The sequence below is a fragment of the Micromys minutus genome (genome assembly GCF_963924665.1).
Source record: "Micromys minutus genome assembly, chromosome: 21".
NCBI lineage: Eukaryota > Metazoa > Chordata > Mammalia > Rodentia > Muridae > Micromys > Micromys minutus.
In genome coordinates this window covers 40,585,830-40,613,451 of record NC_137956.1, presented here as the reverse complement: position 1 = coordinate 40,613,451, position 27,622 = coordinate 40,585,830, and the positions used below count along the sequence as shown (strand labels likewise).

The following is a 27,622-nucleotide window of genomic DNA, read 5'->3' as shown; positions in this document are numbered from 1 at the left end:
CATGAAGGACAAGAAAAAAGCGAGAAACCACGCAAGTGATGTAATGTCTAAAGGGCTACAGTAGTTTCAGATAAAGTACATAGAGAAGTGCAGAAACCAGGTTAGACTTGAGGTCTCATTTCCATCTACCTCACTGCCACCTGGAGCAGGGAGTGGCCCACGGCAAAAGATGGGAGCCTAACATGGCCACACCCACTTTCCTTGCAGACTCTGAGGTAGGAAAGTGACCCTGGCTGATACTATAAACCATACAGGACTGAGCACTGGGAAGGATACTCTGTGGAAGGAGGGCTCAAACACCTCTCTGGTGGCAATGAAATGAATTCAGGATTGATTCCAAGAGTTGGAAATGGTGGCCAAGTGTCTATAATACACTTGGAAGGCAGAGACAGGAGGATCAGGAAGTCTCGGTCATCTTCAGTGATAAGAGTTGAAGGCTAACCTGGGCTGCCAAAGGTACTAGGATTCCCTAAGTGAATGGCAGCTCTTTTTAATGCTTACTGGAGCCGGAAAGACAGTTCAGTGGTTAGAGTTCACACTGCTTCCAAAGGACCTGGATTTGGCTCTCAGCACCCATATCAGCCTGTAATTCCAGCTCTGGGGGAACTGATGCCCTTTTTGGCTTCGAGGGCAACTGCACACACATGCACATACCCACACACAGCAACATGGGAATACACATAACTGAAAAGTAAAACTGAAGCAGAGGCAGGCAGATCATTGTGACTTCAAGTTCAAGGGCAGCCTGGTCTACTAGTGAGCTCCAGACTAGCCAAGACTACACAGTGATCCCATACTCCCCTTTAAAAATAAGGTCTCACTGCGTAGCCCTAGTTAGCCTGGAACTCACTCTATAAACCAGGCTAGTTGTGAATTCATAGAGCTCTGCTTGCCTCTTTCACCTGAATGCTGGACTAAATGGCAAATGTCACCACAGCTAGTAAAACATAAATCATTAAACAAATATACACAATACTTGGGTTTCATTTAAAATCAGCTAGCATTGATTTCTGTTGCTTGGGATGAAGTATGGTCATTACAATTATGATCTAATAAAGTGTGTAGGGCAAAAAGGCATTGTTTTTTTTATAGAAGTGGGAAGGGCATGGTTTATGTCTAGAGCCAACTTGACAAATGGAGGGCAGTGCTGTGTTCTGTGGCCCCAGCATGCTCTCCAAGTTTGACCCGTATCCAGCCTGTGGGTCAATGCTCCATTCCCTCCACACTAACATGGAACCATGTGCAAAACAGGCCCAAACACCAGGCATCTGAGTTTCTGAGCTTGTCTGGAGATTAGGGGGTGGGGGGAGCATGGCTGCCTATATACCCTTCAAGCAAAGCATAGTCTGTTGGGAAGGTTGTGCTCCAGGAGGAAGGGGATACCCAAGTAGTTGGCCAGATCAGCCAAATTAACCCTGGACAGGTGGGAAGATAGACTGCAGTGAGAATACTCTCAGAACCCAGAGTTTGAAAAGAAAAATTCACATCAATTCCCAGGCAAGAAGGAGGTTGCGCTGGAACTCTTAGAAGACTGTAAGCTATTTTAACCTCTGGTCTGATCAGCTGTTTCTCAGTGTCACAGTCTGAGACAGGAAGACAGCTGTCTCCTCTTTAGTGTGATCTACAAGTGATAAAATCCTAATTAAAGCCATTGAACCACAAGTCAGAACTGGCACATTTATTTGTGGGGATTACTTAAGGAGGCCTGTAATCCTTACCTGATCCATGTGCTCAGCTGAGAGGATGAGAAAGCCGGCCACAAGAGGATGTGACGTAGTTCTACCCATCTACTGTGGGACCCTGGGGGAGCGTTTGGCTTTTCAGAGTTGCAAAGTGACAGCAAACTCTGAAGAAAGGAGACATGAGGGCATGTCTGCCATCTCACTGTCCTGAACTGTGGCCAGCACACAGGCATCAAAGCAACAGGTACCAGTCCCAGGGATGCTTTTGTCTTCATAGTGGCATCCCCCTGTGTTTATCCCCAGGTCACCTAACAGGCCTCTCCATTTAAGGCTAGGCTCAGTGGCACACATCTGTAATCTCACCAGGCAGCAGGATCAGGAGTTCCAGGTTTGCAGTCAACCTGCACATCAACCAGTCTTCTACCATACCAAAAAAAGGCCAGTGGGAAAAGATGCTTATACCAAGTTTGTGTTTAATCCCATATGACGTGAGAAAGAACCGAATCATGCAGGCTGGTCACTGTCGTGTGTGTGTGTGTGTGTGTGTGTGTGTGTGTGTGTGTGTGTGTATGCACATCTTTAAAAGTAAGCCCCCCCCCAAGTATCTCAGCATACCTATCCCTTCAGTGTCAGGAAAAAGACCCGCCCTTGTCTTGTAGACAAGGCAGATCTGCACAGACTACGTACGTACGAAGAACCTGAGTGCAAGCCACAAAAAGTTAGTCACAGCATGCAAGAAACTTGCACAGAGGTGGGAGGTCCACCCCGAATCTAGAGGCGCCTGCTCTATCTGCTCACCTCTTGACCCTCCTTGGCCTAAAGTCCTTCTTTCTCTTCCAGGCCTTCCATTTAGTCCCTCAAGTATCTTCTAGTCCCCCTGTCCAGAGACTGTGAGTTACGCAGCCTAGGACAACAACCCCACAACAGGACAAGACCTGTAAGCCAACTGATAAGAAAAGGTGGGTATGTGTGAGGTACAGGAGCCAGTACTGGGCCAGAAGCTTCCACCTCCATGTAGCATTGCATGTAAGCACCACCTTCCCTCCAGGATGCTCATGGCCTCTGCACCCTATGCAGCACTGGGTAGTGTACTAGGGTAATGTGTGGGGCTCAGCCTGCCCCTGCTTGAGGAAGGGTGAGCCTCCCTAACCTCGATCCCCTGGTGCAGTGCACAGCAGCATTCAACAGTAAACGTGTGACACCCCCCCCATGCCCCACTGGCAGTGAGCCTTACAAGTGTGACCTCAGCACATGCTCCCTCTCGCTTCCTTAGGAGAAAGGACCCACCTATCACAGTTTTAGGACCCAGGACAGGAAAGTCTGGCCAGGTGTGGGCAACCCAGCCACTGCCCTGCCCTAAAAACTCTGACGGATGGAAGGGTATGTGAAGGACAATGCTCTGCTCCTATCCCCAGCATTGTCTCTCTACACAGAACAGCTCTTTAGAGCCCAGGATAACAGCCAAGTGTAGATATTACTCCCCCAGGGGCTCTGGCACACAAACAATCCTTCTTGGAATTCTTCCAAGAGTACAAGCTGTTGCTTCCTCAAAAAACAAAACCCATAGAGGCCAGGGCACCAGGATCAAAGGTGAGGCTCTGAGGCCGGGTAGAGAGTCTCACAAAACAGACACACTGAGCTGACCCCCAGGCCAGGCCCTCTCCGTTGCTTAGGGAAGAGTATGGAAGCAGTATCCGTAGGGATTTGTGTGTGCGAGGGATGTGTCTGGATGTGTAGGTATGGGGTAGGGTTAACTGTGGGAGTATTTGGAGTAGACAGGGCATGAGTACAGTAGGGAGGTGCTGAGTGAGAGAGCACTGTGTAGGGAGCTGGGGTGTACAGTTGCTGGGGAAGGGTGAGGCACGAGATACATGGAAGGAGGGGCTGGAGTATACACTGCTGTATCTTCATGCATACTTGAATTAAGAATGAGTTGGGAGCATGGGGTAGTCCCAGCTGTTTGTTGTGGAGAGGTATCCTTCAGAAGCCCAAGATGCTACATGGAAATAATACAGTTAATTACATAAAATGCATTTCAGTTTTTAGAGACAAGATTTCATATAGCCCAGGTTGGCTTCAACTTAGCTGTGTGGCTAAGGAAGACTGACTGCAGACTCGATCCTCCTGCCCTAGCTGTGAGCGCTAGGACAGGCACACTCCAGGATCGTGGTTTGGTTCCTAGCACCCACACAGCTCATAACTGCCTGTGACTCTGGGGAAACCAACATCTCTGGCTTCTGCAGGCACCTGCACTCACACACACACCTAACTATACATAATTAAAAAATAATAAAACTCAACCCTAAAAAAAAAAAAAAAAAAAAAAAAAGAGTTCCTAGATATCAGCTGGAGGTAGTGCCCAGTGGCAGAGTGCTTAGCTGCCCAGCGTGCCCAGCATACCAGAGTCCTGGGCCCAAACCCTCAGAAATACCCTGCCCCCCATTTCTGGAATCAACAGGGAAAGTTGTCAGGTGAAAAGAAGAGGGGCAAGCCAGTGTAGTAGTGCAGTGTAGTAGTGCAGTGTAGTAGTGCAGTGTAGTAGTGCACACCTACACAGACTTGGAGGGCAGAGCCGGGGTGTCCCTCAAGTTCAAAGCTAGCCAGGGCCATGCAGTAAGCCTTATCTGGAGAAGGACGTTGGCAGAAGAGAAAAGACTCATCAGGCCCACCACACAAACATATGAAAAGATGCTTTATGTGCTTCCTCCCTCACAGCTACCATGAAAGAGGCCGATTACCTCAGGTGTTAGAGGAAGTCTCACTGATGGAGTGTGTGCTGCCATTCGGAGCTGACTGGCAGGATCCACCCTATACTCTCTGACTTATAATTACACCCCATCGTATATAACCATGTGTACGTTTGCCAGTACACTAATGTATAAGGCTGGGAATAAGGTGGGTGTGGCATAACACATGGGAAGCTCAGACAGAATGATCTTGAGTGTGAGGCCAGGCTGGACTAGATAGCTTTATAGCAACACCAAAAAAATGTGGGAATAACACATATTCCATCATCACTCCAACTGGAAATCCCAAGCAGCATGAGCTCACTACACAGGCACAGTGGCTCATGCAGGAGGACCAGCCTGCTTGTGAGGCCGGCCTGGGCTACAAGGTGAGTTCAAGGCGAGTTGGAACTACAAAGACCTGTCTCACTGCCCAGGCCCCTAAATGAATAAATGAACTTAACTCCAACAGCTCACATGTAATGATGAATGAAAAACCAGAAACAGATGAACATATGAGGATACAGCCATCACAATACCAAGCAAACCCAGAGTCAGCCCATAAGGGTATCACCTTAGTATGGTTCTACCTGTCCTGAGAGGACCAGTGGTTCTTACAGGCTGCAGCCAGCAAGGCTTAAACAAAGTGGAAAGGTGCTTCCTAGTGAGGCTCTATGCCATACTGAACCTCAAGAGCCTGGGCACTTCTTTTCCCATATGCTCTCTGAAAATACCCGAGGACCAAGCTCCCCTACCATCATCTACCAAAATCCATTCCCAGTCCTCACCTGACTCTGTGCCCATGTATGCACCATCCCTCTATCTGACCCTCCTGCCTCTACCTCCCCAGGGCTGGGATTAAGGAGTGGGCTACTACACCTGATTTATGTGGAGCTTCAAAGTGAATTCAGGACTCTGTGCTAGACAAGAGCTCTACCAACAGAGCTACAATACCAGCCTTTCAAGGACTGTTCAGAGAAGCCAAGTTAGTTCTTGCTTATCCTGAGAGGCTCCCCCACTGGCCCACACCCACCCCTACCTCAGAGGCAGAGGATCTCTAAAGCCTGGAAGCAATATGGAATCTCTCTCACAATATGGCCAGTTGCCCTAAGTCTGATATTATCATCTTCCCTGCTGACTGTATAAACCACTCACTGAAACCCTTGAGACAGGGAGTCTGTCTAGTCTACATTATAATGCAGTGTCTAGCATGCAGCTGGTTATGGCTGCTGTGAGGATAGGCAGCTATTGCTCCAGAGAAAGAAACCATCTTACTTCTAGTAACAGAATGCCAGGGAGCTATCAGAGAGTCCAGAAACAGGCAGCTCTGGGGCCACCTTGGAAACACACATGGCAGGTGTCCAAGGTATGTGCCAGACCCGAACAGGGGCTGGAAGAAGGGCTAGGAAAGAGCTACAAATTGTCTCCCTGGATGATCCTGACACACAGGTTGGACTGACCTGACTCATCTGGTGCTTTGCTTTCACATACATACAGCCTTGGAAGGGTGGCTCATCCAAACTATCAATGCTGCTCAAAAGGTGCTGATGGATCCCCAAATCTGATACCCTGTCTCCTTGGTCTCTGGCCTGAGAACCTCACAGAAAAGAACAGACTTATCAAGAACAAGGATGAGATACCATCATGCTATGTTTTCCTTTCCTTTCTCTTTTAAATTATGTGTTAGGGAGGGGTATGTGCGTGTGTGTGCAATACCCATGGAGGCCAGAAGAAGATACCAGATGCCCTGGAACGAGAGTTACGGGCAGTTGTGACTCACTAATGTGGGTTTTAAGAATGGAACTTTGGCCTTCTGTAGGAACAGAACTTACTCTTAACCACTGAGCCATGTCTCCAGCACTTTACTTTCATCCTAATTAACATGTGGCTCTCAAAATGAACTCTACCTTCAAGGAACTAGGTCTAAGACGAGTAAAATCAAAGTCTGGAGAATGAGCTCCTTGTTTCCACCACAGCAAGGCCAGCTCCACCAACTAGCACCTAGCAAAGAGGACTACCTGGGCCTCCCTCCTTTCAAGAGGATAAGGAAAAAATACAAACCGGTGTTTATGAGAGGCCTGTGCCAGACACTGGTAGCTGCCAATGAGGGCAGAAGCCACATCTCAACTCTACAGATAACAGGGTGGAGGTGGGCAGAGCTTTAAAGGCTGGCTCAAGATCTCAGAGCTGAGGTTTAACCAGACCTGCCTGCACCGATACCCGTGCTATCTATGCCGCACCCACCACCAGGCCTGAGCTACCCCGGCAATCTGACAGCAGTCTCTGATCACAAGGGCAGATCCCTAAGCACTGGAGGTGAGAAATGGAAGAAATGAGGCCAGGTCCTAAGGTGCCATACCCAAAGCGTCCCTGTGACGGGTTCCTTAAGCCTTAGATTTCTGGAATGGTAAGTAGGAGTGAACTACCATCTAACTCTAGAACTGAATACAAGGTGCGATGCTGCCTTACATGGCTATGCAAATGTTATAACTGGCAATATGCACGAGGCTGTCGCTCAGGACAACCTCCCGGGGTGGGCCGTCTTTACAACCAGGCTTCTGGGCATGAGGACGTGGCCATGTAGGATGAGGACAGAGACATCTGAGGCACAGGCAGGACACGGAGCAGTGTGACTCTGCACACAGCACATGCTGTTCTGTACTTCCTGTCCTCCTCTCTTGATTGCTGTCCCCCCTGCTCCTTTCACATCCCAATACACTACTGGCCAGGGTCCCACTTTGCTTCCCACATGTCAAAAGGTGCTTTCTACCCTGGCACTGTCCCCTCTCTGTGCTGTGTGTCTTCTAAGTGTGCAGCTCACAGCCACTGCACTCCACTCTCAGGGTGTACACACAGGAAGCATGAGATTGTTGTCTGTTGGAGGTTCTGGCCATGAAGACTTCAGTTCAAGTCTCCTGCCAGCCTAGGGTTGGGGGGTGGGGGCTCTGGTCTTCTACTTATTATCTTCCCTCAAATCCTAGTAAAGGGGGTTCAGGTAGAAATATGGTTCTTATGCACTGAGCTAGAGCCTCAGAGATGTGCTGTTTGATAAGGTACCTAGGAGTTGCAGGTGGCACTTTAAGAGTAAATTAAAACTGAATAAACAATAGCCACATATCAAGGGCTAAAAGCTATGTGGAACTTGTGGCTATGGGTCAGGACAGTAGAGACTATAGGTCACCATAACTACATAAAGTTCTACTGCACAGCCTTGCTCTAGTCCCTACAGCTGCTAGTCTAGGAGCTATTGATGTGCCTACAAGCTGTCAATCAGCTCTCGGTTCCAAGGTCATATCCAACCCTTAAAGGTAGGTAGAATACCAGTAATCTCTCTTTGTAGTGGAAATGAAAGAAAGTAGGTTCTGGGCCAACATTCCAGAAAGCCAACAGCCATGAGGGGTTGTGCCAATTTAGTCACTTTTATAGTGACTACATTTGGACACTAAGGAAAGAAAGGGGTCAAAAGAAGACAAAGTGGCCTTATACTGCTCTGCTGGACAGCACTAAAGAGGGGCCACAGGGATCCATCCACACAGCCTTGAAACTGCTTGCCTACCCATTTAGATGGAAACTTCTGGAAGAATGCCAAAGCAAAACAGAAGAATAAAAGGAAAAAGAAACAAAGAGAAGAGATGAAGAAAAAAAGATTCAAATACAACAGAGGAAAGAGGCCCAGGAGAGCTGCTCTCCCAATTGGAAATCATGGATCCTGGCTGCAGCAGGATTAGGTCACCAATCACCCAGCACTTTCAGGGGCAAACTGTGTCCCTGACACAATCAGTATAAAGTACTTGCTATCAAATCCTCCGCAGTGTCTCTGCTGCCACTTCTGTGCCCCTGAATGTCCCTACCACTGGACTGTTCCCTGGAAGACTCTCCTTTCCAGTTCCCCTGACCACCATGGTTCACCTCCCACTCCATGGCTCAACTCAAGCTTCTTTCCGTGAAGTTGCCTCAGAGCCAACTTGACTTTCCCAGACACCAAGCCCAGAGTACAGGACATTGTGCTGGACTTTCCAGCTGTCCACCAGCACTGGCTTGAGGCAGCACCGTGACTTCAATGGCATCTACATCCCCACAGAACTTGCAGGCCCTAGGTTCCAGGCACCATCATTTCCCCTCCAAGACCCAGGCAATCCAGCACCTGAGCCTCTTGTGCTGTGCTGTGCTGTGCCCCTCACAAACCTGTCACAGCAGGTTGGCTCACCAGTGTTTTGTAAACTTAGAAAGCTGTGTGTCTCCCACACAGACCTGTGTACTTAACACACAGAAACAATGTGATTTCCAATCTTGTCCGTCTTCACTTCCCACAATCTAAGGACTGCTTCTAACTCGATACCATTAACTTATGAGTTTATAGTTGGGGTGGGGGGGTGAAACAACAGGAGAAACCAGGAGGAGCCCACTGAAGGACCTGCCACTAACTGCTGGGGGCCATCAAGGACAGCTGTAAAGGTCAAAGGGCTCCGCACTCACAGGGGTAGGAGAAGAAAAGCACCCAGGCTTATAGTGGCTACTGTCATATCAAAAGATGAAATTAACAATGTGGTGTACTTCCTCCCTAGGGAGGGGCCTCCTGGGGTCTTATCTGTAGACAACAGATAGTCCACACTTCCTCCTAGTCTCCCCACTTACCCTGTGGTACAAGAAGCCACTGTGGGCTGGAAAACCAACTCAAAGTAATTAGACACTCCTTCAGACATAGGAGAAACTGGGTATAACACACGGATGTTACTAAAGATCTACTACACTTGTTTAGGAGATACAACTTGCTTCCTGTTATACAAGGTAGAATTCAGCTAAAGGAGCACTGCCTCTAGACTAATTCAAGATTGAGTAGTACTTAGCAGGCTTGTTAGAAACTAGAAGAGATTTAGGGATGGCAGTCAATGTGGAATGTATAAGCCTAAGGCCTATATAAATAACATTTTTGTTGGAGGATGGGAACTCTGTTTTTGTGTGTTAGCCAGAACCAATTGAGTGCTATTATTAAAAAGGTTAAGGCTTTCTTTTATTAATCTCTAAGTGGGCAGAGTGATTTCTCATTTAGAAAGGCATATTAATTCTATAACACTTTCCCTCAGGCATTCATCCTAATTTAAAAAGAAAAAAAAAAAATCACACCAGGCCTAAGAATGTAGCTCAGTGACAGACACATACCACACAGAGAGCAAGGTGGGAAAAATGTCACTTAACTTCAGAGAAGTGAAAGGTAAGCGAATAAAATTATTCCTTACCAAGCCTGAGGTTTCTGGGACCCACATGATGAAAGGAGAAAACCACATTCCAAAAGCTGTTCTCTGACCTCCCACTGGTGCGTTGGTACATGTGTAAACACACACACACAGAGTTTTTTTTTTTTTAATTATTTATTTTATTTTATATGAATACACTTGTCCATTACAGATGGCTGTGAGCCACCATGTTGCTGGGAGTTGAACACAGGACCTCTGGAAGAGCAATCAGTACTCTTAACCACTGAGCCATCTCTCTTCAACCCACTCACACAGTTTTAAAATAAAAATTAAAACACACACACACACACACACACACAAAACAACCCCCAACAAACAATATTTAAAAGATGATAAACATAAGAGAAATCAGGTGTGTAGTCCACATCTGTAATCTCTGGACTTGGGAAGTGAGGTAGAAAGATTACAAATTCAAGATGGTTCTTCCTTTTATCATGTGGGTCCCAAGAATCATAGCAATTAGGGTCAAACTGTCTCAAAAATAAAAACAAGCAATCAAACAAACAAACAAAAGGCTGGAGAGTGGCTCGGCAGTCCAGAGCACTGGGGACTCTTCCAGAGGACCCTGGTTCAATTCCCAGGACCCACATGGTGGCTCACCTGTAACTCCAGGCCTCCTGGATCTGATGCTTTCACCTGGACTCTAGAGGCCCCAGGCACAGACGTGGTGCACAGACACACATTCGGATGAAACTCCCACACACAAATAATAAAACAAATTAAAGGACAAACAGAACCCTGAAGAGGAGGCAGGGCAGCAAACACACAAACAATGTAATTGAAAGCAGGCAACTTAGAATGACCAAACTTAGAAACGTTTTAACATCAGAGGACATGACCAAAGGAGACCACAAAAAGACCAGGGAGTGAGAAAAACATGAGTAAATCTCAAATCCAGTAAAGGTTCGATGTCCAGAATCTATACACAACTCAAGTACTCCCAGCAAATGACAGCCTAACTAGAAGAACCACGGCTTTTCTCTAAAGAAGATACACACACAGCAAATAAGCACAAATATCACTAATTGCTGGGGAACTGCAAATTAAACCTATAAGACACCTGTTAGAGATGGGCATAATTTAAAAAAAAAAAAGGAGAAAGGAAGGGAGGGAAGGATGAGAGAATATAAGTTGACAAAGATGTGGAGAAAGATTGGAACCCTCATGTGTCTCTGGTGAGGTCAAGAGTTTGGTTCTCAAAAAAAAAAAAAAAAAAAAAAATCAAATCAAATAGAAAGCATAACATACCTAGAATCTCACTATCCCACTACTTGGTGGCTGGGGCAGGAACATCTTGAGTCTGAAGTTTGCTTGGGCTACGATACAACAGAAAGGTTAAGGCCAACCTAGACTCCGTACCCAGACCCCCTTTTAAAAACAACAACCCAGAATTAGTGTATAATGCAGCAATTGCATTCCTGGGTATGTATCCAAAAGAACAAAATCCACACACAAGCAATAGTCAAAAGGTGTCCATTGCTGGATAGATGGGTAATGAAGAGAGTCTGAGTCAGTGGGGGTGAAAGCCGGTAGCAGAGCACAGGCTTAGCATGGGTTCAGTCCTAACAAAAACCCAGAAAATGCACATGGCATATCTACAGTGTGCTGTTTTATTTAGGGTTTTACTGCTGTGAACAGAAACCATGACCAAGGTAACTCTTACAAGGATGGCATTATTTAATTGGGGCTGTCTTACAGGTTCAGAGGTTCAGTCCATTATCAATCATCAAGGCAGAAGGAACATGGCAGCATCCAGACAGACATGGAGCTGGAGGAGCTGGGACATCCACTTTTTATTCCGAAGGCAGCTAGGATGAGGGTCTTAAAGCCCTCACCCACAGTGACACACCTACTCCAACAAGGCCACATCTAGCAGTGCCACTCCCTGGGCCAAGCATATACAAACCATCATATATGCTATACTTAGCCTTAAAAAGAAACAAAATCCTGATGCTTGGTGCAATATTAATGAACAGTGAAAATTTGTGCCTACTAGGTTTGCAATATGGGTTAGAGATACCTCTCGTCACACAAGCCCAATGACCAGAGTTTGATTCCTGGATCCTACATAAAGGTGGGGGAAAAGAACTGATTCCACAGAGCTGTTTTCTGACCTCCTTAACCCCATCACAATAATAATTAAAAAAGGAAAAGAAAAGAAAGTTTGTACTCATGCTAAACAAAGCAGGGCAAATGCAACAGGACATGTACCATTTAAATGAAGTATCTTGAGCAAGGAAATTCAGGGAAAGCAAGCTGGAGCTGCAGTGAAGGAGATGGTGAGTTATTGCCTAATAGGTGTAGTGTTTCTGCAGAAGTGGGTAAAAGCGTTGAAAACAGTCGTGAGGATTACCCAACCCTGCATAAAAGCACAACTGAAACACAGTCTGCCACACAACACACACGGAATGTGAAAGAAAGGAAGAGAAGAGCTGTGGCGGACCACTGCCCTCTTTTCTCTTTCCAAAATTTATTTATTATGCATTTGAGTGTTTTGCCTACATTCGTGTGTGTACACCATACTTGTCTGGTACCCTCAGGTAACAAGAGGGTACTCAAGTCCTTGGACTTCCAGTTATAGATGGCTGGCTGTTAGCCACCCCATGGGTGCTGGAAACCAAACCAAGGTCCTCTGAAAAGCAACATGGGCTCCTAACTACCGAGCCATCTCTTAGTCCCCACTATGGATTCTTAAGCTTATTCTCTGCCTATATGGTCACTGGGTATCTTTTGGCATTATAGTTACAGGTTGGAACAAACAGCAGAGACTGGTATCTTCAAAGAGCTCAGCCAGACAGCCCTCACCTCCTCCGTTTTATCTGTAAAGCACCAATAGTTACACTCAGGAAGTACAAACCAGTTTTGAAGTCCTGAATGATTTCTTACACCAGATGCTGGGAATTTGTAGATCAGCTCACTGAACTTCTGACAGCACCTCATTTCACCCCTCTGTAGCAGACACACTTCGCACGGCTTTTCTAGTTGTTTTCTGCATGCCACACTGCTGTGGACTGAGAACAATCTGCTATGTGCAAGCCATAGGAGTGAGGCCTCCTTACTTAACCTATCCTTTCCCTTTGGCTGGACAACAGTGAGCCACAGGTTGGCTGACATTAGTGGCAGCAGTGTGGTGGTTGTTGTAAAAACACAAATTCACTGTAGCCATCTAACAGCAGAAGCCTGGCCAGAACAAGCCAGCTTGTAGTGCCTAGCACCACGAGAGGAAGATCATATCACACACCAGTCATTTGGGAAATGACATAAATTCAAAATCTGAAATACAATTTAAAATTTCAAGTGACAGAAATACAAATCACTTTTATATCATTGAAAAGTCTTTAAAATTTAGGAGCTGGGGAGCTGGGTCAGTGGGTAAAAAATTTGTTATGCAAACCTAACGATCTGAGTTTGATCTTTAGAACCCAAGTTAAAAGCCAGATGTGGAAGCACATGCCTACAGTCCAACACTCCTAGAGTGAGCTAGAGGCAGAGGAGAGTCAGCAGAAGCTGACGGTTTTAAAGCTTTATTTTGTGGTGTGGTATATACATGTGTGTGCACAAGCTCTGTTACAGCATGCCACAGAGGACACACGGAGGCTAGAAGCACTTCATTCAGTGCTGTGTACACCAGGCTGCAGGCCCACGAACCTCTGAGGCCTCCCCTGTTCCCACTTCACTGTACAAGCACCAGGGTAACAGCTGTGCCTGGCCTTTAGAAGGTTTTCTGGGGATCTGAACTCAAGTCCTCACATACTTTGCCAACTCAGCTATTTCTCCAACCCAATTTTTGTTAAAAATCAGGAAATTCCTAACACCCAGAATGTATCAGAAAACATACAGTGCCTAGGGGCTCGGTGGTGAAGGATATGGCTAGAATGCAGTAGAGCCGAGTTCCATCCCCAGTACCACACACAAGAAGCAATTACGTAGGAAGGAGTTTCCAAAGCCTCTGTCATGTGTCTCTCACATCAGCAAACACCTCAAATCACGTGAGGAGGAGGAGGGACAGCAGCAGCTGTAGTGGCACAGGCCTGTAATCCCAACCGCTCAGGAGGCAGAGGCAGGAGGATTACATATTCTAAAGGTTTGTCTGGATTTCAGACTGAGTGCACAGCCAGCTACAAAAGACTGTCTCCACACGAGAGCGCTGTGGTGAGTGTTTAACCGGCTTGAGGCTCTAAACTGGATCATCAGTGCCACAAAAAACAAAGGTAAAGCGTCTGAGTGTAGAAGCTGTCATCAGCCAGGCAATGGTGGAACAGGTCTTCAATTTCAGCATTAGGGGGACAGAGGCAGGCGGATGGATCTCTGTGAGTTCTAGGACAGCCAGGTCTATAGTGCAGGTTCCAGGACAGCCAGGGCTACACAGAAAAACCCTGTCTTGAAAAGCAAACAACAAAACAAAACCAACCAATCAAAAAAGAGCTCTCATCTGTTCTTAGGGTCTCTCCTTCCTCTACTGCTCCACTGGTCTTAGTCATGTGATCTTGGGCAAATAAGCTAACTACCTGCATGAGCTGCCGCCCATAAATTAACAGTAAAACCTTCCTTCCTTTGCTGACTTATCAGTTGTCTTCAAGAGCAGAGAAGATAAGCTGGTCTGGTGATACATTCACCCAGTTAACCCTGAAAGTGCTGTCATTTTTAATAATAAATTAAACCATGAGAACTACAAACAAAATCAGATTCCAGGGACTCCCAGCTCCCGCTCCTCCTTTTCCTCTACAGGGCTATCTCCAGCTAACACTAGACATAGTGTACTTGGTATTTGTTGCTCCAGAAAAACAAGGTGACTGGAAGAGGCTGCTTTCCCCAGGGCTCCACTCTAGTGCCTGAAGTTTGCACACGGTATGCTCAGTATATATTCCTATTAAGGAATGAATGGCCAGCTCCAGTGACCCGTTTGGAATCCATTAGCAAACTGAAAAAAAATATTAAGAAAAAAAAATTCAAACTTTCCTTTTCTAATAAGGAAAAGGCCTGGGGAGGGCAGGTGGGGACAAATTAAGAGCCTACAGAAAGGGTCATGCCTGTTGTCATGCACCTTTTAATTTCAGCACTTGGCTGGATGAGGCTGGCAGATCTGTATGAGTTCCAGGCCAGCCAAAGACACATACATCCATCCTGTCTCAAAAAAAACCAATACCCTTCACCTCCTCTAACAGAGGTCATGAATAGGGAAAGAAATCAGGAAAAGGCAAAAATCTCCGATTCAATATGGAAGCTTTACAGTTACTTCTACTTTATTTTCAGATTTGCTCATTTTTTAATTTTATGTGTATGAGTGTTTGCCTGCCTGCAGGTACATACATACCATATGCATGCAGTGCCTGCCTGTGGAGGCCAGAAGAGGGCAATGGATCCTCTTGAACTGGAGAGACAGACAGTTGTGAGGAGCCACTGGGTGCTGAGAACTGAACCTGGGTCATCTGTGCAAGCAGACAGTATGCTTAACTGCTGAGCTGTCTTTCCAGCCCCTACTTCTTCAAGAGAATGAGAGGAAACCCCAAGGACCAATAGTGAGCTCTCTATTCTAATACAGAAGCCATACAATTCCCATCTGCAAACTTTCTAGACATAATAAGCCCAAAGCTTTCTAAAACCAGAACTGTGAAAAGTTGGCCCAACTAAATAGCAACCAGTGTGTCAGAGAACCGGATGATCTAGATGACATGTACAAATTCACAGAAAAACACAAACTAAACTGACTCATGAAGAAACAAAAAACCTGAATAGCTTCATACCTAGTAAGTAAGGGAATAATGCATCAGCCCAGGGACGGACCTCTGGGTTAGCACTCTCAAGGCCCTGGGTTTCATCTCAGCACAAGCTCCTTGTGAGCTCACTGGCCCACCAACCTAACCTAAGTGACGAATTCTAGATTCAGTGAGAAGAGATTAATAATGTGGAGAATAACAGGGAGGGCTGGAGAAATGGCTCAGTCAATCCAGTGCACGCTCTGCCAGCATGAGAACCTTAGTTCAGACCTCAGAACTCATGTACCGAAAAAGCTGAGCATGGCTGCACACATCTACAGCTCTAGTGCAGAGGTCCCAGAGCCAGGTGACTCCCTGTATCTTGCTGGCTGGCATTTCTGAGCATGAAATCAGTGAGACCCTATCCCACATCCAATGCCAACCTCTGGCCTCTACAAGCTTCACATGCATGCACAAGTATGTACACCACACACACAAGAGTAAGGTGGAATGGAATCAAGAAAGACTCCTCATGCTGACATCCGGCCTCCATATGTACACAGGTCCAGACACACCTGCACACTCAAATCCACACGAACAGTACATGCTTGTAGGAAGAATCTTGATTTCTTTCAAATTCCAGTTATGTAAATGCCCCAGGTGTGGGATAAGAGACTGCTTCACAGCAGGTGATTATGATTTGCCTCATGCACTAGCAGGGGCATGTTGTCTTGCCAGCTGCAGTTAGTTTAATTCTGGGGACTCTGCAGATGGTAAAAATGAGAGCGCCCCGAGAGGGCTGGCAGCTGCTCTGGGTTCCTGCTGCTGTGTGGTTTGTCAACTGGTCATGAGCAAAGAGAAGTTGAAGATATCCTGACAACAAAGATAGCCCCAAGGAACTCAAGCCCGTAATCATCAGGAAGTAGTCAACTTTGTTGGCTGAAATGTCTATACGTCCTTCTCCTCTAAACTTCTCTCTCTCCTACCTAGTGTTGGGGGAATGGAAGGGATCAGGGTGAACAGTTGGGAGAGAGGTAGAGATATAAGAACTCAATAAAGGAGTAAACAAATCTGCCAACACACGATCCACCTGGTCAAAGGAAAGATAACCCAGACTACTTCAGTGAAATTCCAGCAGATATCTAAAAGGCCCCCAGCTTTACATATAAATATTTACAATACAAACCCAGCTTGGTGGGTTATGCTTATAATCACAGTATTAGGAGCTTGGAGGCAAGATTAGAAAATCAAGGTCTTCTGTTGCTTGGTGGGTATGAAACCAGTCCTGGGCTCCAAGAAATCCTATCTCTAAAACAAAACAGACAAAACAAAAAGCCTAAACAAGACAACATCACAGCTGAAGAAACTGAAAACAACTTAAAACAACTAGTCCATGCCATATTTTAAATGATGAAATTATCCCAAATGACTTACAGATTCAAGGCAATCCCTACAAAAATCTTAACAATGCTCTTTACAAAACCAGGAAAACTCATTCCAAAATTCAGATAGGATCTTTTTTTGTTTTGCTCTTCTGAGATAAGGTTCCTTTCAATTTGCCTCCAAGGCTGGCCTTTAACTTACAGCAATCCTCCTGCCTGAGCCCTGTGAGTGCTGGGATAACAACCATACAACAGACGCCCAGCTTCATACGGAATCTCAAGGGAACCTCAATAGCCAAAACAATCTTGAGAAGGAACTAAGTTTACACGATTTAGACTAATTTCAAAACTTACTGCAGGCTGGGTGTGGTGGAACAAGCCTTAATCCCAGCACTGGGGAGGCAGAAGCAGGAGGATCTACAGGGCCGTTGACCACCAGCCTACTCAAAACAAACAACCACCACCACAAGCTTCGGGCTGGAGGAGAGGACCTGCCTCAAGAGTTACACAGAGATGGATGAGGGTAAGAGCCAAGCCTGAGCCTCCCAGGGTTGGAGGAGTGGAGGTGGATAATTATCTGATGGTTCTCACCAGCTGCCAACAAAAGCAGAAGCCAGCTCCGCCAGCTGTCACTCTCACCACTTCCCTTTCGCTTTCTCATTAAATACTATCGGTATAGACAGTAGGCAGCTATTCCGAAAGGAAAACAAAAGCCAACCAAGACTGAGCAATCTCTTTTTTATTAAGTCGGAAATGGAGTCTCTGATTTCCCCCCACCTCTGGCAAATCTGTCTTATTTTGTTGAATGGGGGGGGGGCAGTTTTTGCCTTCATAACAGAGCCAACAACTTCCAGCTTCTCCTGCAATCTTAAATAATCTTAATAGCCAAAAAACAAAGATCTTGAAAAGAAACTAAGTTACACGACTTAGACTAATTTCAAAACTTACTGCAGGTCAGGTGTCGTGGATGGAACAAGCCTTAATTACTGATTTTCCCTATTACACTTCAAATAACCCACGGAAAGTTAATGTGTTATTTATTCCTCTACGGGAGAATTGGAAAAACAACAACAGGCTTACGAACATAAAACAAGTTGTCCCAAGTCTCAGCGTGTCAAGCGACACGGCCGTCTGCACACAAATAGTGCATTTCATTACTTTGGAAAGATCAGCAAGTAGAGATGAATCCAGACCTTATCTCGGTAGCTACGGAAAGGAAGAAAAAGTGCTTCCGAATTTTGAAACTAAGAGGACTAGTAATCCAAGATGGGAAAGAAAAGGCAGCCTTCTTTCCTGTCAGTCTACCCAGACATCTTTTGGACTTTTGCTAGATTAACCCCGGCTGCACATCCACCGAAAAGTCACTAGCTGTCCTATCCAAGGGAACCCTGGTGGCGGGTGCCAGAAGGCCCGGTCAATAAGACCAGTTAAAAAACACAAACAAACAAAAAAAGCCGCCGAACCCAACAAACATGTAAAGTTAAAAGCCAGCCTTGCAACAACTACCACAAACGAAGTATCTGGGCTGTCGCCCGAAAACCACTTCCTAAAGCGCACGCGCGAGGTCCGCCTCTGAAGAAACGAACCAATCTCAACAGCAGATTTTCAACGCCGTCCTACTGCGCATGCGCCATTCTCCCGCGCACGCGCATTCTGAGCTGTAGTGGCTCCCTAGTAGTCCTCAGCCTTCCCACTGACCTAAGGTGTTGGCCGCTATGCCCGCAGCTCTCACTCCACGTTCCTCACCTTTCTCCCGGTTTTCTCCCGGAGGGCTCTCAGCCGTTCTTTCCGCCGCAGCGCCTCTTCCTCGAGGCGGCCCACACCGGCAGAAGCAGCCGCCATCTTTCCGGAGGCCCCCCTTCTCTTCGCTCCTTTCTTGCGCAGGCTCAGTGAGTAGAAAAATGTCTTACGACCAATCCAAGGGAGACAATAAAGAGCCGGAAGCCCTGAGAACCAATCAATGCTGAGTTCCTACAGAAGGCTACGCCCCTGGATCTGGAGCAACCTGTACAGCGCGAGTGAGCCGGCTGGGTTAGAGGGAAAGGCGTTAAGGTTCGATTTGTCTGACACTTATTTGTGAGAAAGCAAGTAGAGTCAGACCTGAGAGGAAGAGAATAGAGTGAGTCGATTGCTCTGGTTTTGCCTAACCACCACCCACCTCTCCTGATTGCCCTCTTGGAATACTTCGCTATCCTTATCCGCTTGTGCTGATTCTTCAAGAGCGAATGCCACGAGAAACATTCCCTGAGCCGGGTGAGGTGGTGCACGTTTGTAATTCCAGCACTTCAGAGACTGAGACATCAAAATTATGGGGTCGGATTCAGTCTGGGTTACATAAGATAACCATATCTTAAAGCACCACTACCAGACAAACACCCAAAAACCATCCTTGGCCACTCTCATTCCCATCATTCTGAGGTCAGTCTCTCTCTTCTCTACAGACAGCAGCCAATGGCACCTCGGACTCACCTGATGAGTTGCTCCTAAGCCTCGCTATCCACTCTCTGGCTCCAGACCTGTAGAGTTCGAGGCCTGGCTGCATGGCTTTTTCCTTTGAACTCAAGAATGATCGCTCACCCTTTTCTGGAGCTGCAGCATAATCAGAATTAGGCCACCTTTCCTGCATAAGAGCAAACAGCAACCGGGGCCAAATAAACTCAACAAAACCACTCTTTCCTCCCAACATAGAAAGAGTTTTATGGGCACAATGCTTTAATGCCAGCACTTGGGAGGCAGAGACAGTCCAGCCTGGTCTACAAAGTGAGTTCCAGGACAGTCAGGGCTACAAGAAATCTTGTCTCACAAAACAAAAGAAGAGAAGGAGAAAGAAGTAAGAGTTTGACTGCAGCAGTTGGTCACAGATGCATTCGCTTCCTTCCCTCCCCTACTTCTCTTCCCAGGAGATGACTAGCTCACTGTCTGGAGCTTCCATTATAAAGCTATTCCACAAGAGAAGATCTTTCCTCCCAGCTCCCTTCAAATGCCACCGCTTCTTAACCTCACTGTCATCCTGGGTTAAGCTGGTTCTGTCTAGGACCTTTCTTACAGTAGGAGAGGGGTGGCTGCCAACCCCTGGCAGAGAAGGATTCTGTGCTTAGGAAATGAAAGCTCAGACGAAGACACATAGGGCACTTCATACCCAGGACCAATAGGAGCTGTCTGGACCTAGCAAACTTTCCCTTACTCCTAACAAAGAACCTGGTTCCCATCCAACACCAGGTGCTCCCTCACTTCACAGTCTGGGCACAAGGAAAGGACAGACAGGGTGTTGGTGACAGTGGCCCAGAAAAGATTCAGCCAGACCTAGATCCCTTGTTCCTGTTGTCCCTGTAATTCTCATCCGGCCTCAGTTTCTTCATTCGTTAAAACAGCCATGAGGCACCCACCTCCTTCAAGCCAAAGAAACAAAACCATAAAAGCAAGTGCTGGGCCCTGGGAGGAGGGGTTGCCACCAATGGAGCACCTAGGAAGGCTTCCTAGAGGGAGTGAGCTGTAGGTATCTTAAACTGTAAGGATCTGCCCAATCAAAGGACGCCGCTCCTCTGCAGGTAGATTTGTCCTATCGTCGGCTGATGATTCTTCCCATCCAGCTTAACACTTGGCAAGAACCAAAAAGGTGACACTTGTCTTCCATAAAGCTCTTAGAACAGAACCTTGCACGTAGTTAGTGCCACACGTGTTCGTCATGGACGAGGTTATTATTAGTATTACTGAAAAACCCTAATCATCTCCACGCGAACCACAGTCCCTTCATGGAATAGTGACAATAGCCCGATAGGTTCTGTACTCCGATATAAGAAGCCTTTACCCGCCCTTAGCTGGGGAGACTGGAAGTGATCCTGCCGGTGGCTCTGAATGGACTCCGCCTGCTAGAGGCGGGGCTCCCTGCGACCTCCTGGGCCGCCCTGACCCTAGGCTCCTCCTCTAGCCTGACTCCCCGCCCTTTGCACAGTCCTAAGAGAGGCGGGGCGGTGGCCGCTGCCTCAGACAGCCAAGTGTAGGAAGCCAGGCGGTGGCCGGCCCGGGGGAGGAGGAGGGGCGTGTAGACTTTGGTGGCTAAGTGCGACAGGGTCGGGAACCGCGGACTTCCCCCAGCAGTGTTGCGCCGCTCCGCCCCGGAGTGACGCCCTCCCGCCCATGGGCCTGGCCCGGGGCAACCGGCGGTCAGCGCGGAGGAGGCGGCGACAGGTGGCGTGCAGCAGGGCCAGAGCCCGGTCAGGCCATGGCCGCCTCGGAGCGGCTCTACGAGTTGTGGCTGCTCTACTACGCGCAGGTGAGCCCGTCCCGCCCCTGGTCCGCGGGGTCCCCAGATCCACGCGCGCAGTGTCTGCAGCACCTGCGTCCGGCTCCCCTGGGACCGCAGATAGGCGCGCGCACGCGGGACTTCAGCCCCTCGCACACGTGCGTGCCCCCCTGGCTGCCGGGCTGCCTCGGGCATTTGTGCCAGGGGACAGCGCTGTATTGCAAGTCCCCAGCGAGAGCGCGCAGCCCCAGTTGCCCTGGCCAGTCACTCAATTCGCATCCTTTTTCATAACTGGGTAAACTGAGACCTGGAAAGAGAGAGACTCAGTTTGCAAGTTGGCTGCTTTGCCTGAGGGGCTCATTCGCGATTGGTCGTCGTGGCTAGAATGTCATGTAGGCTGGAAGATCCGGCAGGTGCCACTCCTGACAAGTACATCAGACGTTGGTCACCTCAGACTCAAGTACTTAGTGATGAGCTCTGACTGTACTTGAGGCAACCTTAGCCTACCTCCATTCTGCAACGGGGCAGGGTCGGTGGTGAGGCCAGGAGGGATGTCTGAAAGGGACTCTCATTTCAGGCTGCCTGGGCTGGTTTCAGAAAGAGAGTGGAGGGGCTGTGATGCCCGTGATTCAAACTCTAGAAGCCCCACTTTCCTTTTTGCACTGGATTCGGGGAGTGATCCTGGGGTTACGCCTCCCTCCTTGCACCTGCTTGGCACTAGGTGCCTAGCTCAGGTGTGCCTTGGACACAATGGTCCATTGTGTGTCCTTGAACAGCTTGTCACTGGGAGAGCAGGGATATGGGGAGAATTCTTGCTCTAGCCTGGCCCTCTGAAGAGGCTGGCTGATGGTTTGTCTGTCTCTTAGGAACATAAGGTCTAAGTCTGAATGGCCACAGCTTCTTTGGTCTTCCTGGGCTGGTGGCATATAGTAGAGTCCCAATTGGGGTGACCCAGTCCAAGCTTATTGCACCTTTAAGCCTCTACTTCCCGTCTATAAAATCAACACAGCTTTGCCCTCAGGCCATCTGGACTTTGTAGAGAGGGAGCACTGTGGCTGGTGTTGGTCAGAGAAGCCTGCCTCCCCTCCATTCGGCCTCTGACTCTCCATCTTCAAGGGAGATGGCCATGTGGAGAGAACTTAAACTAGGTGATGGATCTGCAGAGATGTCACCGCTGGGTTTTCAGGCTGGGTGGTAAGCGGCTGGAGGTGTTCTAGTCCAGCCTCCCAGGACTGTGTTCTTTCAGAGTTGCTGGGCTGTTTGGTTTTGAGCCGTTGGCCACTTCTGTCTGCTGTACTTTCACTGCCTCCCAGACGGCTCAGGTGTGGGGCACAAACGCTGGTTGGTTGTAGTTGTAGAAGCCTAGACAGACAGGGGGCAGCCTGGGACCAAGCCAAAGAAATCCAGGATGTGAGAGCAAACTCAGGAGTCGGGTGGGGCTGGACCGGGCTGCCTGGGGAGAGGAAGCCAGGCAGCCTCCCAGTGCAGCCTTCCTGCCTGCTCCAAAAACACCGCTCCATTCCTTGGTGCTGGGTTCCCAAGGAGAGATAGTGCTGCTAGGGACCCGTTGTGTGTGTCATGGGGTGTGTAAGAGTGGACCTCACAGGACCCAGACCCTCAGAGCCCCAGAATGGTGGCACATGCCTGTAATCCCAGCATGAGAGTGGTTGAGGCAGGAGGATTGCCAAAAGTCTGAGGCCAATCTGGGCTACAGAATCTTGCCTCAGAAAAAAAAAAGAGAAAGAGAGACCCTTTTTGTTAGTCCGAAGCAACCAGCTCGCAACACAGGTGGCCCCTCCCTTCAGCTGCAGGAGCTACCATCTGCTGGCAAACCTGTTTCCCCAGTTGTGGGTCTGGGTGAGGACAGAGGGGGAAGTACCCTAGTTCCTGTCTTTCTTTTCCCCTAAAAGACCCCAGATTTAGACCTGCCTTCCCTCCTCTACATGGATCCTGCCGTCTTGGTGGGATCTGAGAGGAGATGGAGGGAGGTAACAGTATCAGAGTGCCCCTGGATGTTACTCAGTTGGAGTTCCTCAGCATCCTCTTGGGGAAAACAAGGCTAGGTCATCAGGAGAGTCCTTTAGCCACCCAAGCCTTGGTCTTGTGGTCAGGAAGCCTCGGGTGCCCCCCTACCTGGACGACACCTGTTGTTCTTCTTGAAGCCTCCCTTAACCTTAACTGCCCTTGCTTACTGCATAGCTTCTCAGAAACTAACATTTAGTAAGTGTTCCCTTCCCCAGGTGCTAGTGGAATGACTGGACGTGAAGATGGCCAGGGTGGTGACCAATCAAGGAAGTCCTCCCAGAGCAGGCGGAGTTGGGATTTTGAGGGCTGGAGGCCAGGAACAACAGGAATGAGCACATAGCATTAGGAAATAGAAGAAGCGAGCTTTCAGGGAACATGGCACCACTCTCCCTCTCCCACTCTCTCCTCCCCCCTCTCTTTCTCTCTCTCATTCTGACCCCCCACCCCCCCACACACATACACACACCTTTAATCCCAGCACTTAAAGGCAGAAGCAGTCAGATCTCTTGTGGGTTCCAGAACAGCCTGATCTACAAAATGAGACCCTGTGTGAAAGAGGAGGAGAAGCAGCAGGCAGCTGTCCAAAGTAGGGAGCAGGACAGAGCCACCATGGTGAGTGGGTAGAGCACACCTACCAGAGTGTCCTCAAGGAAGAAACAGGAGAAGCACAAGAGGACCAGGAGACTGGGACAGCACCTGACATGCTGGCACTTGGGAAGCATGTAAAGGTTAATGCAAAACAGCGTGTAAATGAGCAGCCCCTCTGCAGGCTGGAGCAGTAGTGTTGCACACGCATGTTCTTGCACAAACATATACACACACATACACTGATGGGGGAGCTGAGGATCACAAACAGCCTGGCGGGACAGAGACCCTGAGCTGAATTCTCTAATTACGTCACTGAGGAAAGACTCAGAGGTTAGGTCAGAGTAGAAGCTTTTGTTCACCTTTCTCTCTTTTCTCTTATTCTTGACGAGTGATCTCTCCTGTCTCACGAAAACTTACCAGGCCTCTCTGTTCCTCTAGGTCCTTAGCTGGGTTTTATTTCTTCCTAGACCTCAGTTTAACTAGTGTGTGTGTGTGTGTGTCTGTATGCATGCATATATACATGTGTGTGTGTACATGTAGAGGCCAAAGAAAGACATCAGGTGTCTTTTATGTGTACTGGTGTTTTGCCTACATATGTGTCTGCGCTTCATGTACATGGCTGATGCCTGGTGCCCGTGGAGGTCAAAAGAAAGCATTAGATGTCCTGGAAGTGGAATAACAGTCAGTTTTGAGTCACCAGTTTTGAGTGGGTGCTAGTAGAACCCAAGAGCATTCAAGGCCCCTAACCACTGGGGCACCTCTAGTCCCTCCACTTTACTACTGATATAGTTAGACAGGGTTTTTACTACCTAACTCTCGATAATCTGGAACTGATTATGTACGTAGGCCAGGTCGGACTTGAACTCAGAGATCTGCCTGTCTCTCTGCCTTGAGTACCATGTCAGTTCCAGGGATTGAACTAAGGTTGTCAGCCTTGGTGATGGTGCCCTTATCTGCCAAGCTGTCTTACCAAACCTCCACCGTGTTGGTTAAGCTGAACTGGCCGGTAAGCTTCAGGGATCTGTCAGTTGTGGCATCCAGCCCCTCCCCTCTCAGAGCTGAGGTTATGGACTCATGCCCTGGCTTTTGTGGTGCTGAGGCATCTAAACTCACACTTGTGCAGGTGTGTACTCTACCGGCTTAGCCAGATTCCTACATCTCTCGTTTACGCTCTTTTTGTTGTTTTAGTTTGGTTGGTTTGTTTCTTGAGACAGAGTTTCTCTGTGGAGCCCTGGCTGCCCTAGAACTCCTAGAACTCACTCAGTAGACCAAGCTGGCTTTGAATTAAGAGATCCCACTCCCAAGCATTGGGATTAAAGGTGTGCACCACTACTGCCTGGCTCTTATTTACTTTCTTAACTGGGCACAAGTACCCAGCCCTTGGTCCCTTTCATACCTGAGGGGCCATTGGAATTTCCTCCTTCCTGCTCTTGTTCCTAAGGCAATTAAAGAAGGAGGGAACTTTAATGATAGAAAAATTAGCATAGAGCCTGGGGTTGGGGGGAAAGGCTGGTATCCTTGAGGTTGTTATGACAACGGAGGAGGTGATGGGGAAAGTGTGTGATCCCCATGGAAACAGGGTCAGTTACTATGGAGACCATGGCAGGAAACTCTGTTTCCATAGCGATAGAACAAGGAAACCGGCTAAGGACTGAAGTGTTAAGGGACCTTCAGGTAAGGGGCAGAAGCTGGCCTGGACACACCACTTATACCATTATGTTCAGTTGTTTCTGCTGAAGCTGGAAGATGGCAACTTGCCCATGGCCTACCGTTCTTACAGCGTAGCCAGTAGCCACCTTTGGCCTGACATTGCTTCTGTCCTTTTGGAGAGATTTTGGGCTTGCGAAGCTGTGTTGTTTGGACCTACCTAACTCTAGTTCTTCCTGTTCATCCCTGGAGGTGGAGGCATCTCTGACTGAAAGGGATCACCCATATTGAATTGTCATGGCTCTCCCTACTGCTCGGAACTCTTCCTGGGGGAGCACATTCTACCTCCCCTGCCTAAGGCAGCAAATGGGGACTGCCCTAGAAGCCTCAGCTCTGCACAGAGCCAAGGGCTGCCTCTTGGTTTCACTCATAGACAGGGATGAGAGGGTTGTTCTAGAAGGCCAGGACTTTGGGCTGACCAGAGCACCTGGTCTGGAGTTCCCAATCATCCCAGCCATTGGTAGGTGACATGGGTGCCACCAAGCTGGGCCTGGTGGTGCATTCAGTTAAGCCTTGTGTACTTGTGAGGCAGGGGCAGGCAGATCTCTCTGTGATTTTGAAATCAGCTTCGTCTACATAGTAAAATCCTGTCTCAACTCCCCCAGCACTCACAAAAAGATATAGTTGAGGCTCAGAGTGTTTTATGTTAGGTAACAAGCTACCCAGTGTTTAAACAGGGCCTGGGTTCCAAAACTCATATATATCCTCAGCTACCAATTCCATTAGTAATCCCAGTTCCATTAGTAATTAATAATCCCTACCTGTACAGCAGTGGGCTGTATCTTCAAAAGGTTCTGGTCCTGACTGAGGGCATCTCTGAAGAGGAAACATGGAAAATAAAGTATGTGCAGCCCCATGGGATGGGAAGAGAATTGAATGAAATTGATTTGGATTGAAAATGAGGGGCGGCACATATGCAGAACCCCAAATATCAGAGGAAATCATTGATTTGCTCCAAAGGTGGAGCCTGTGCCAGAGAGGTGACTGAGAGGTTCCGTGGTGACAGTGATGTCCGCTTGAAGGCTTTCTGTATTAGACATGAGCTCACTCACATACCTTCACAGGCAGTGTGGTGTCAGGCAGCTTAGCGGCCCTGTCCCGCTGGTAGAAAGCTTTCTCCCAACCAGTGCCACATAGACATGCCCTCAGCCCACCAGAGTTACCTCTGAGTTCCAAGAGAATGGCAGCTCCATGCCCAGGCAGGAACTATTTGTACCTCACTAACCCTTGGGGGCTCTTCCTCCCAATATTCTTAGCGTGTATTTGGGGCTGGCTGGGGACAGGTTGGGATGATGATCAGCAGCCCTCTTTCTAGAGACAGTGACTTCTACTTCCTGCCTTGTAGCAAGACCCTCATGGTCTTCCTCATGGGCTGAAGGACTCTTGTTCCTCATCTGTCCTTAGAGTCCCCTTCAGAGCTGGAAAGGTCTGGAAGGAGCCAGTGAGGTAGAGGGTCTGAGACAGGAATACAGATCTCAAGTTTCACAATCATAACTTGTAGGCTCTGGACCCTGTCACAGGCAGCACAAACAGCCATCTTGTTCCTGCTCACTGCCCTACCCTGCCTTCTGACCCCTGCTTCTGTCGAGTCTCTGATATTTAGCACAGTAGCTTCAGGCAATGGTGTTCAGGTCAGAGCTGGTCCAAGGCCTCCTAGGGAGAAGGAGTGAGGCCCAGAAGATGTGGACAGGCAGCTCTCCTATCACTGTTTTGTGCTTTTGAGACTCTTTCATGCCCCTTCCAGGGGACCCAGGTTCAATTCCCAGCAACCACATATCTGTATGTAGTTTGTTTGTTTCCCTTTCAAGCCTTCCTAGAAGCACAGATCCAAGATCTGACTTCCTCACACAGACATACCCACATGCAGGCAAAACACTAATGTATATCAAATAAATAAATTACACACACACACACGTATGTTGGATTCACCATGAGGATGCTGGGAAATTCCTGCTTAAGTACCCCAAGCCAAGTTATTGAGGTAGTAGAGTAGTATAGAAGTCTGGGTGAGAGGGTGTCAGGGACAGAAACTAGGCCTTGGATATATCAGGGGCCTAGAGGGCCAGGTGCAGCAGTTGGGTCTTTATTCTAAAGGTTGGAAAAGGTGTGATTGGGGCATTAGGTCCCCATATTTTGGGTCACAGAAAACTGGTTTAACTAGGACTAGTTAGGGATACAAGATGGAAAACAGTGTTGGGATATTGTGTGTGCGTTGCATGTGTACATGAAGATCAGAGGTTGACTTCCTCACTCTTACCTAGTTTTCTGAGATAGGACCTCTCACTACACCTAAAGCCCATAGAATAAACTTGGCTGGC

At 48.0% G+C, this 27,622-nt stretch overlaps 2 protein-coding genes across 3 annotated transcripts in view; one reads left to right on the top strand and one right to left on the bottom strand.

Moving 5' to 3' along the window:
- The window catches only part of CCDC12 (coiled-coil domain containing 12), a 51,225-nt gene extending 32,608 nt beyond the window's left edge, over positions 1–18,617 (bottom strand). Inside the window, exon 1 of the mRNA XM_080934197.1 lies at positions 18,488–18,617. Coding sequence (XP_080790323.1) covers positions 18,488–18,583 — 96 coding nt within the window. The 5' untranslated portion in view covers positions 18,584–18,617. The remainder of the gene's footprint in view (positions 1–18,487) is intronic.
- Positions 18,618–20,938: 2,321 nt separating this feature from the next.
- Positions 20,939–27,622, top strand: part of NBEAL2 (neurobeachin like 2) — a 29,153-nt gene continuing 22,469 nt past the window's right edge. For both annotated transcript variants that reach the window (XM_080934767.1, XM_080934766.1), the window contains exon 1: positions 20,939–21,014. In XM_080934767.1, the coding sequence (XP_080790893.1) occupies positions 20,964–21,014 (51 nt within the window). In that variant the 5' untranslated portion in view covers positions 20,939–20,963. The remainder of the gene's footprint in view (positions 21,015–27,622) is intronic.